General features: G+C 44.5%; 2 protein-coding genes and 1 long non-coding RNA gene across 3 annotated transcripts in view; 1 reads left to right on the forward strand and 2 right to left on the reverse strand.

Annotated features, from left to right (window-relative positions):
* Positions 1 to 1,317, reverse strand: part of LOC106816942 — a 19,962-nt gene extending 18,645 nt beyond the window's left edge. The window contains exon 1 of the long non-coding RNA XR_001394962.1: positions 1,203 to 1,317. This is a non-coding gene — a long non-coding RNA (uncharacterized LOC106816942). The remainder of the gene's footprint in view (positions 1 to 1,202) is intronic.
* A 197-nt stretch (positions 1,318 to 1,514) lies between these two features.
* LOC106816939 (RNA pseudouridylate synthase domain-containing protein 2-like) lies at positions 1,515 to 10,757 on the forward strand. The gene is made up of 11 exons (XM_014821588.1): positions 1,515 to 1,900; positions 2,206 to 2,332; positions 2,468 to 2,589; positions 3,312 to 3,412; positions 3,683 to 3,770; positions 3,962 to 4,040; positions 4,426 to 4,567; positions 4,995 to 5,131; positions 5,890 to 6,035; positions 6,367 to 6,897; positions 7,841 to 10,757. The coding sequence occupies exons 1-11, from the start codon at positions 1,625 to 1,627 to the stop codon at positions 7,922 to 7,924; spliced, it is 1,833 nt and encodes a 610-aa protein (XP_014677074.1). The 5' UTR covers positions 1,515 to 1,624; the 3' UTR covers positions 7,925 to 10,757.
* Positions 10,579 to 11,577, reverse strand: part of LOC106816940 (cytoplasmic dynein 1 light intermediate chain 2-like) — a 6,360-nt gene continuing 5,361 nt past the window's right edge. The window contains exons 9-10 of the mRNA XM_014821589.1: positions 11,388 to 11,490; positions 10,579 to 10,673 (exon numbers count right to left, since the gene is read on the reverse strand). Coding sequence (XP_014677075.1) covers positions 10,579 to 10,673; positions 11,388 to 11,490 — 198 coding nt within the window. The remainder of the gene's footprint in view (positions 10,674 to 11,387; positions 11,491 to 11,577) is intronic.

Here is an 11,577-nt window from a genome sequence, read left to right on the forward strand (position 1 = left end):
GATCGCAAAATTCGCTTGACGCTCGCTTGATTTCCCACTTTCACAGCACAAATACACATCCAACAGCTTCCATCTTTGTTTCTATGTCAAGAACAGTGTTCACTTGTTATAAAAAACATTCTGTCTCTGTTCGTAACCGAGCTGTGTCACGCGAAATCACACAATGACTGACGAAATTCTCACGTTTGCGAACCTTGCCCAGTAATGTAAATGGCTGTCAGAATCAGGAAACACCTACCGGCGCTCTTCGTGACCTCATTCTTGCGCCGCAACGTTTTTGCAACGTTCCAATGGCGAGGCTCGTACGGCAGTTCGAAAGCAGTGCGCCGCCTGCCCGCCGCCTATAGCCCATAGACTGGCACTCGCTCCCACCTCTCGGCTTAGCTTAGTCACTCGATGGGTAATCGAGGTGGGAGTGAGTCCCAGTCTATATAGCCCTGTACTTGCAGCCATTTACATTACTGGGCAAGGTTAGCGAACGCGAGAATTTCGTCAGTCTTTGTGTGATTTCGCGTGACACAGCTCGGTTACGAACAGAGACAGTATGTTTTTATAACAAGTGAAGACTGTTCTTGACATAGAAACAAAGATGGCAGCTGTTGGATGTGTATTCGTGCTGTGAAAGTGTGAAATCAAGCAAGCGTCGAGCGAATTTTGCGATCCCGCTTTCCTACCTGCTATATATATAAGTGCAAGTGTGCAATACTGCAGCTGCGTGAAGAATGGCGGCAGTCAGTGTTTGTTGCACATAGGATTTGGACAGAATTTACAGGAAACTGTCGGCAATAATAGGTGAAAGAGAGTATAGAAACATTAAGAATTTGGTAGTAAATAGATTTCGTATTTAGTTAGCATTATATTTTATTGAAACGCTTCAAATGCCTGTGCTTATGAGACATGATGTGGGTGTTGTCACTATTCCAACTTTACAACTGTTTTCACTATCTGCCAGGGTTGATCTATTGCCAAACCTGTGTTGTGGTGGCTTTGTAGACATATGATAATATGTAACTCCTACATTTTAAATACTACAACTACCAGTATTTGATAGTACTATGCGTGCATTACATTTCCTGATTCAAATTTGGCATTTAGCCGCATTACATTTTCAAATCCAACACAATTTGAATGATGATTTCGGGTAATTACTTGAAGAGCAATTGCAAAATTATATAAATGAATTAATTCCAGTCTATCCAAACCTTTTTTCACAAGTTGATAGAGGTACACAATGACATCATTACTACTTCTAGAAGTTTAAATGTTTAAATATTCCACACAAAACAAGAAAACCCATGGCAGCAGCCATGAGACCGGTAGGGTTAGTGATACAAAACGGATGTCTCGCGCGTAGTTAATAGCAATTTCACGAAGATATCGGCATTTGATTTTAATATTCAGTTATAAATCATATATAGCCACAGGGTATGTAAGAAATATACAATTATACATTTTATCTTAAGATTTATTAATATTATTTTTTAAACCGTAACTATATTGTGCCACCAACCAAGATGTCTGCCTCCATGCCTCCATGCCTAAGAAGTCTTAGACATGATTTATTATACTATAAGACTGCTAAACATTCCCTATTCTTGTTACCAATTGTCATTCCTTGAAAGGAATGGTTAGTGTGAGAAGCTTATCTGCTTACGTAAACATATTTATAGGCCTACGGCCTAATTTGAGACGGAATTTGTGTAACTTCAAAAAAGAGGTACCACTGACAGTGACACAGACACTGAAAATGTGTTCATCCTCAGGAAGTAGTTGTGTAGGTCTCGTAGGAAGTTATGAAGAGTCACAGCTTCAGGAAATAGGTGTAACGTCCATAGAAAGCAATAGCGCCGCCCGTGAAGATGTCGCACCGCTAAAAAACGTGGAACCCATCTCTAAAAAGGTCTGAGCCGAAAGCCAAATTTGAATCACGCGTATATAAATGACATTGACGTCTTTAGTTTTAGTATATAATGATAATCATATGATGAACATATGATAATGTATTTAGAGAATCGCTAGAGAAACCCCTTCGAACATCGTCGTGTAACAACGGCAATGAATAGAGCATTGATTCCATACCATAGTTTGACAGAGTCTGGTATCAAAGTTACCTCACGTTTATGATCTATTAGTATTACTATTAGTATAATTTAGTAAATCATTACTAAATGTATGAACTGACAGATCCAATCTACTTTTCCATAGGCACGTAAGAGGCAACTCAGAAGACAGCGCATGGAAGAAGCGAAAAAGAGGAAAATAGAGAAGAAAGAGAAAAAGTGTGTTTTTGATGATGAAAAGTTTAGTGAAACTTCATATTATACTGAGAATGGTATGTTGCTATTGCATTTCGGGTGAGAAAAATACACTGCTACAAATATGATAATGATTACTGTGTTGTATTGTAGTTACAATATAATTGATACTGAATATATATGACTGTAATAAAATGGATACTGACTTACAGGTCTTCGAAAGGTATACCCATACAATTTCACATTTTCAACTTACGCAAAAGGCCGTTGGGTTGGCAAGAAGCTGTATGATGTGATGACAAAAGAATTTCGGTCATATACACCGGAACGTTATGTAGGTATACATGGTCCGCACGGGCATGGCAATGTCCTGGAATTTGATTCGACTCCTTGTAAACGCCTTGAATTTTAAAATATTGTGTTTTATACCAGAATTGTCCTGGAAAAGTTGTTATTGCCCTGGAAAAGTACTCAAAACTACTGGAATTTATAAAATAAGAAATTGCATTAAAAGCAAATCAAAAATAGCAGTTAAAGTTTATAAGATGTGCATGTTTTTAATCTCCTTAACCTCGTCATAATGAATACCTTTCACCGTTAACCTCTGTTTTTTTTCTGAATCAGAAGTTTTCATGTCCTCTATTCCATGTAATGTATCTTTTCAAGCAGTGCTAAGTCTGAAAACACTGAATTTTATGAAGTTAGGCTAAAATTTTAGTACTTGAAATTGTAAAAATTGTCCTTGAAATGTCCTGGGAAAACTCCTTGAATTTTGTCTTGACTTATCTGTATGGACCCTGTCTATATGATTCAACTGTACAATGAACATGGCTGTCATACTATGTTCATCAGCTGTAACCAGGAAAAACTGCTTATATACTCTGTTTCAAACTTTTAATTGAATTACATTGTCATCTCCAATACGATATTTAAGTATTTAATGTTTCAGCTACTGAATCCTTATTATTTGTTAATATCTAAATTGTTTATTATGAAGAAGAGGAATGCTGTTCTAATTTGACTTTTTATTATTTCATTGTTACATGTGTGGTGCAGGAAAGAAATATCAATAATGGAGCGATATTAATAAATGGAGAACCAACCACATTGGATCATCTATTAACAGATAAGGATCTTATATCCAACACAGTACATAGGTATGTGATTCTGTTTGTAACCCTGTCAAGTTTTTCTTCTGTAATGTGTGTACTACGAGACACCTTTTTACCGTTAATTGTAAACAACTGCATGTAATGCTGGGTAAATGAATGCTGATTAACATAGCTTCATATGAGAATTTAAAATTAAGCTTGACTGTTAAGCAAAACGTCAATTCATTGACCAATTCAAACAAGGTCATTATTATAGCATGGTGCCTATGGAGATGTGTGTGCATATGAGGCTCTCACTTATTGTTTATTTGCTAGGCATGAGTTGGCCGTTACTATGGACCCTATTGATATTCTGCATCTATCGGACGATCTATTGGTGATCGACAAACCTTCCTCAATTCCTGTGAGTGCTTCTATCTATAACAGCTGATTTTGTTACCTACCATGTAGCGAGGCTTGTTTTGACATAAATGTGCCCTGACGTGACAGTTATTAGGATCACGATATAGTAATGCACACTATTTCATGTGGCAGTAAAAGGACGGTATTTATGCAACATGAATGTTTCAGCGTTTACGTCATTATTTTATTCAGGTGCACCCATGCGGCAGATATCGACACAACTCTATCATTTTCATCCTGGGCAAACAGTACGGACTCAAAGAATTACGAAGTAAGTCACGCACACGGAGAGAATCGTTATCTCCCCCTCCTTCCCTGTCTCTCCCTTCTCACTCCCTCCCTCACTGTGTCTCTCCTTTCTCTCTCCCTCCCTCACTGTGTCTCTCCCTTCTCTCTCCCTCCCTCACTTTGTCTCTCCCTTCTCTCTCCCTCCCTCACTGTGTCTCTCCCTCCCTCTCTGTGTCTCTCCCATCTCTTTCCTCCCTTCTCTCTGTATGTGTCTCTCCTAAAATCTGTACTTGCCAGACGACAAGGTCTGCGGACGAACGTCGTGTCTAGGAAGATCGCTTCAACTTCCACAGCCATGTAGTTGGCACCAGGCGGTAACCTCGCAGTTGTAGTCGACATGCTTGCAAATGTCGTCTTGCTGTTTGTAGCGATTCACAGACTGGATCGGCTGACGTCTGGAGTGCTCATATTCGCGAGGGAGTGGCAGCGAGCCAACCAGATGACGAAGGAGCTCGTGAACAGGGATGTGGAAAAGACCTACGTCTGTCGCGTCGCGGGAAAATTCCCAGAGTGAGTCGTGAGGGGGATTCCCCGAACAAAGGGTCTTGCTCTTCACGGACGCAGCCCATTTGAGATAACAATGTTATTTAGCAGCTCGCGAACGTACGAGTTTCTATTGCAGACTAAACTTATCCATCTATCTTGGTTCATTTTTACTCAGCGGTGTTGATTCAAAACGTACTGCTGACGTTTCGCCTCCTATCAGGAGGCTTTCTCAGGGCTGACTGAAGTTATCAGTTTTGACCACCAGATGGTGTAGTGGTAAACAGCTTGGTCCACACGTGGTTCACTTATTTAATGAGTAAATGTAGCCGTTTACGATATTTGTGAGTGTCAATGCATTGTCAGACAACTTTCAGGCCCATTTCTCGATTGGTTTCTAATATCAATACTAGTTCAGTGTGTTCACTCCCTGTCGTTGTTGCTCTATCTGCAGTGGGATCATTACTGTTGACCAGCCGTTGGATTGCATCTCTCAGAAGATTGGCATATTCTGGGTGCAGCCGACCGGAAAGACGGCGCAGACCGACTTTGAACGACTGAGCTACAACGGAAAGACGAGCGTTGTGAGATGTAAGTTCACCCACTATGATAAAACCTGTGTTAGCAGGTAGCAGTAGGCTTCTCTGTGGCTAACGCTCCATTAGGAGTGTTCCCAACTTTGATATCATTAATGATCAATGATTAATGATTAATGATTGATAATCCTAACCCTAACCCTAACCCTAACCCTAACCTAACCTATAACATAACCCTAATCATTAATGACATTAAAGTTGGGAACACTCCTAATGGAGTATCACCCTTCTCTGTGGAGTGTCTCGAATATGCAGAATGCAAATGGCTGTGTTTCTGATACAGATAATATGAGGAGTGTCATGTTATAGACTCTATAACATAGTCTATATTATGACATTCCTGATAATGACTTGTCACTGCCAGCTTGCTGCAGAATAAAGCTAACCTAGCTAAACTATATAGTAGACTGTCGCAGACAAACCTATGTTAGTGGGCACCTCTATAAAATATACAGCCGTCTATAAATGACACTCTCAGAATTACCCCCTAAATGACAGTTATAACAGTGAAGACACCTGTATACAGTATAGAACAGATGCCTGACTATAAAGGACACTTTCAGCATTTACCCCTGATGGCCGAACCACCTATGTGGAACAGACTCTTGTCTATAAAGGACATTTTTGTGGTTTCCATTGAGCGACCTTCATGTCCAGGTTTGACTGTGATTAGCGTCGACTTTAGGTAGTTCCAGCCAACTGTAAATAGAAGATGCGTTCATCATTTCTTTTTCGCTTTATCCTCGTGACCAGGCTCCCCGCGCACAGGCAGGACGCACCAGATCCGAGTGCACCTGCAGTTCCTTGGCCACGCCATCATCAACGACCCCATCTACAACAGCGACGTGTGGGGCCCGAACGCAGGCCTCGGGGGCAAATACGACAAGACCAAGGACGAGGTAAAGACCTGGGGGTGGCACCTGGGAATGATGGGCGTGGTCGGAAATTGGCAGTACCTTTGTTCGCGCGCCAGATGGCCTAACGATCTGAGAGAGATAACCGTGCCTACATGGGAATTGTTTTACGGCCAGTCAGGCTAGACTAGTTTTTAGATATTTTTTTTCACGCGTGTGTTCTTTTACAACATGTTATTGCGATAATGATTTTCTAGCGATTATTAACTTGTAGAGTAGGCAGCTAGCATCGCGCAATTTCATCATCGCATATGGCGCGCTGGATGGCGACCGACCGTTCTATTGTTTCACACGCCACTCCGCGTCTACTCCGCAGATCATCAGAGACATGCTGATCGCACACGACAGGGATGCGTTTGCCGACGACCTTGACCCGGACAACGAGGTCGCGACCCTTGGTGGAGAGGTCACGACCCTGGATGGAGAGGTCGCAACCCCTGGGCTCGAGGTGCTTGCGAACGCCGCGGCGAGCGTTGGTGATTCCGCGCACCACAGCGCGATCCAAAAGCCGACGACTCCGCCACCATCACCGACGGCTGCTGGCGCGTACCCCACGCGCAGAGCCCCACCACCGTCCCCGCCAGCCGCCGCCGGCGCGTCCCCCACGCGCAGAGCCCCAAGCGGCGGCACGAGCCGGTGTGACTGGCGGCAGACGCTCGACCGGTACATCGCTGCTGCGGCGAGCGCACCGATCAGGACGATGCTAGAGGGCGCTGCCACACGGACGCCGGCGGCGTTCAACGCGGCGGGGGCGCCGGCGGACGACGGCTGTGACGAGTGCAGGCGCTCGTACCGCGACCCGGTGCCGAGCGAGCTGGTCATGTACCTGCACGCGCTCAGCTACAAGGTAAGGGACGGACGCACGCACGCACGCGCACGCACGCACGCACACGCATGCATGTACATGCTCGTACCGCGACCTGGGGCTCGTCATGTACCTGCACGCGCTCAGCTACAAGGTATACAGACACGGACACGCACGGACAGAAGCACGCACACGCACGCACGCACATGCTCATCATGTACCTACATGCGCTCAGCTACAAGGTACGGGACGGACTGACTCACGCACGCACACGCACGCATACACGCATGCATGTACATGCTCATACCGCGACCTGGTGCTCATCATGTACCTGCACGCGCTGAGTTACAAGGTATACAGACACACACACGCACGGACGGAAGCACACGCACGCACGCACATGCTCATCATGTACCTGCACGCGCTCAGCTACAAGGTACGGGACATACGGAGACGCGTACTCACCTATGCACGCACACATGCACGCACACATGCACGCACACAATCACGCACGCACGCACGCACGCATGGATGAACGCACGCATGCACAGATGCACGCACGCATGCACAGATGCACGCACACACGCACAGATGCAAGCACACACGCACAGATGCAAGCACACACGCACAGATGCACGCACACAAGAAATCACGCAGGAACACACGTACACACACACCTGTACACACATGCTCGCACACACGCATGTACAGATCGTTTTCATTTTTAGCTGAGAGCCCTTCTGGTGTTGATTGGGACTAACTTTTGCTTCACATATGCATCTCACAAAATGAATTTTCAGCTCGTATGTACCCTACGGAGGCAAGCAAAGAGTTGGGAACACCCAGTCTGATGTTGAAAACGTTTTTTAAATGAGAATTTAAACGTCCGTCATAAGCGTGCACCATCCCCACATTATAATGCACCATGGACGACTCGTTAGGTGTGCCACATGAATTATAAGTGTATCTGTTTCACATTGCGCAGGGTAAAGACTGGAGTTACTCAACAAAGATGCCAGAGTGGGCCAGTGAAGAATGGATTGCCACAGATCCAAGCGACGCTTCATGACCATTGACGTTAATTTTGTTGTGGTGATAATTTTATGCTCAGCGTGCCGTAACGATAGTAAAAACAATGTCGGTCGTGCGCTTTTGAAAATGTTGCCGTGCATACAGGGGAAATATGGAATTGCGATAAATAAAACAAAAACAATAAACATATAAAGATGTAATGCTTGTCTGTATTTTCTCGTGTTGCTGCATAGCAACGACAAAAAATACTTTATACGCGAGTCTCCTGACCCAGAATACATAAAGACCGATGCTATGATGATTACGAGACAATCGAAAAAGCACTATTTAGCGTGAACAACTGCCTTTACGCTAACATTGCGTCGAAACACGAGACTCTTCGGCAAGAAAGTTGCGGATCATTCGATTCACTGGTTTCACAATGTACACGTTGAGAACCAAAAAAAAAAGATGGCGAATCTGGATTATGCCCTCCTTGAGAATGCACCGATTGTACGCTCTGCATCATTACGCGCAGCAACTACTGACCGAGAATGTAACACGTTTACAATCTGGTTAATCGTGTTTAATCGGTACCGAAAAATCCTCCTTATCACAATAAATGTAAATAAATCGACGATATATACGCCGGACTTCATGCGTCGATGCTCGTGTAAGCGTTGGATGTAGCGAGATATATATATATATATATATAATTGTTGCGTGTACATACGCTGCGTGACTAGGGTTACACGGAGTAAACATACGTGCATGGCCTACGTGAAGAATAGAAACTGCTTCGTGAGATCTGTGCGGGTTGGCCGCGCCTGCAGTGGCAGCCACGCCTTCCACAGCTGTCCGCATGTGCAGAGCCAAAACGTGACCAACTGTGCGGTAAGAGATTGCATCCAAGCGTGCATCGAACACTGCATCGTAAATTTCAGAATGTGCGCAGGACCACCAAACACGATATGTATATAAAGCTACATAATAAATAACAAGCGTACGAATATAGCGACCGAATTTATATGCGTTGCACGTAAAGTAGGCCATTCCTTTTTTTAAATACTTTCGTCGAATCAAAAAAATACCCTTTTCAATTGCTAATAATTATTTACAATAAAGTAACTTGCAGTCTAACCAATATATACTCTATACCCTTGCACCTACTAGATAACAAGGGGAGATAAATATTTTGAGCACACAACGGTAACACCTAAAAACCATTTCATAGCTTCGGTCAATCTTAAGAATTTTACTCACGTAGCTTGAATATACCTTACTAATTAAAAGCCCTCAGCTACCTTATAACCTTACTGTACCTTCATTAAATTTCTGAGTTATGAACTGTAATTTGCTAAATACTAATAAGGCAAAATATCTATACTTTGGACCCCAAACTAAGAGAGAAAAATGACAAGATTGGACTGAAACTACATGGTTTTTTACGTTTCTTTTAGCACGCTCTAAAAATTGATCCATCCCTGACAATAATAATAGACTAATGCAGCTTTAACCAATTTTTATAAAGTTTACACCACAGCCGTCACAACACATTTTCTCATAAATCGTGCAGTAAATATCACACGTTCTTGAGTCTGTCACGCACAAAATGCACGCACGCCGTCCGAACGGAAAATTGTGCATGCATTATTTTAACAGAATTATAAAAAGTAACTGGCTTTCACAGTGGCTACTGAATGTATAGCTCCGAACGCGCGTGCATGCACCACACATGCTGTTCACAGAACCTTGTTCAGCTACGCAGCCTAATGTGAGAACTACATTACGTACATATATTTTCAAGTAGAGTACCTCAGCTTACCCGAATAAATAGTATGGGATCAGAGTATCACTTCATTTGCGTCTGTGTAAATGGGATGCACTGCCTTCATCGGCTGAAACTTAACACGTTATTCCCACTCAGTAGGAGCTGTAGCGGGGTTTTGACACGATGATTAGCTTGTCCGTCCTGCGATTACCTATTACAATGATCGTTAAACCTTCGTACGCACAAGCCAAACCTATTTCGTGCCACGATCACATCGTAACCTCGCTAGGCGGCTGCAAATTCCGATTCCCATGATTAAGAATTGTTGCCACAACAGGGCTACCAAGAGATAGAAAAAGCATCAGTGATCCAAAAAGCATTCAAAAGACACTGAATAGTTGTGCCGTATGAATCTGCAACCTAAGAGGTAAGCACGGGGAAAAAAACCCAATCTCTCCATCTCCAATCTCTTCCAACAGAAAGCGCAGTGCCTAGACAGGAAAGCTTTGGCGAAAGACAATAAACAGTTGCGCCGTACGAATCTGCAACCTAAGTGGAAAGCGCAAGCGAAAAAACCCAACCCCGATGACCCCACCAGCAGGGAAGCACAGATCCCTTCCGACGGGAAAGCGCAGCTTTCACGAGATGCGTTCCCGATCTCTAGGTCGACCCAAGGACAAAGGCCGAGAGACACGGTTGTTCGGACATCCGGTGGTTCGCGCGGCGAGTGTCTCTCCGCCTCCTTCCTCCTCCTCCTCCTCGCTACTCTACTTGCAGATTTCTCCCTCACCGTATCCGGACGACTACCCCCCGGACAATTACCCCCCGGACAATTACCCCCCTAGGGCAACTCCCACCCAGACAACTACCCCCCTAGTGTTAGGGTTAGGGTTGTCCTAGGGAGGTAGTTGTCCAGGGGGTAGTAGTCCTAGATTTCTCCCTCACTGGTTGGAGGATTTTTTCGGGGTTGACGCGAGGACGGCCGACCTTCTCTCCTGCGGTGTCAGCTGATCCGACTCGACAGACGCGCCCGGCTCTGAAACGGAGACAAGACGCTGCGGCGGTAAACTGCTTGCTTCCCGTCTCTGTGGTGACCTACTAGCTTTCCATCACCATGGTAACCTCGCTGACTCCACTACAAACTCTGCAGCGGTCACAAAACTCACTTCTGTTCTCTGTCGAGGATCCATCTCCATCTCCCTCCCCCACCTTCTCCCTTAGCACTCAGCAAAAAGAGATAGAGTGTGGAAACGGTGTTAAGAAGAGAGCCTGCACGCGCCGGCACCCGCCAGTAAAAACTGTGAATCTCTTCATACCCACTCAGGCCACAATTAAAAAAATATTTGTTTGCCCTCACCCGACCCAGGCTGAAAGGTTTGGGTAGGTACGTTGGCTTTTTTTTGATGGGGGTCTTTTTACAAATTCAGCATGGTGTCTACATGCTCGGGTGTGCTTGTGTGGCGATACCTTTTATGTTGAATGTTTGTTTTTCTTGGTACATATAATGTATTGCCTACAGATTTATATAATGTACAGTGATACAATTTGTAAAAAAAGAAAAGAATGGAAAAGATCAATAAAATCTTTTGAGTCGGCCCCTTTTTGGCGGGTCGGTCGGGTGAGGGCAAACAAACAATGTTTTTATCATGGCCCCAGTGGGCACACGAAAATTATTATATTTACCTTTCTCCTGGGACCATCTCCATCCCCCTCCCCCACCTTCCCCCCTGGACCATCTACTCCAGCTTACCCGTGGCTCCCGCCGGACCCTGTTTCTTCGTCAGTAGGCTGTTGAAGAAGTTGGCGAGCACCGTCTCACTGCCCGGCCCCGACACGGCTTTGCTAACGTCCACCTGAAGCAAAGAGCCATTCGCTTTACAACTCGTAGTCTCAATCTGGGCTCCCAAACACAACGACATTGTGCCCACATGAGGCACAGA

Source organism: Priapulus caudatus, unplaced genomic scaffold, assembly GCF_000485595.1.
Source record: "Priapulus caudatus unplaced genomic scaffold, Priapulus_caudatus-5.0.1 Scaffold1541, whole genome shotgun sequence".
NCBI classification, from domain to species: domain Eukaryota; kingdom Metazoa; phylum Priapulida; class Priapulimorpha; order Priapulimorphida; family Priapulidae; genus Priapulus; species Priapulus caudatus.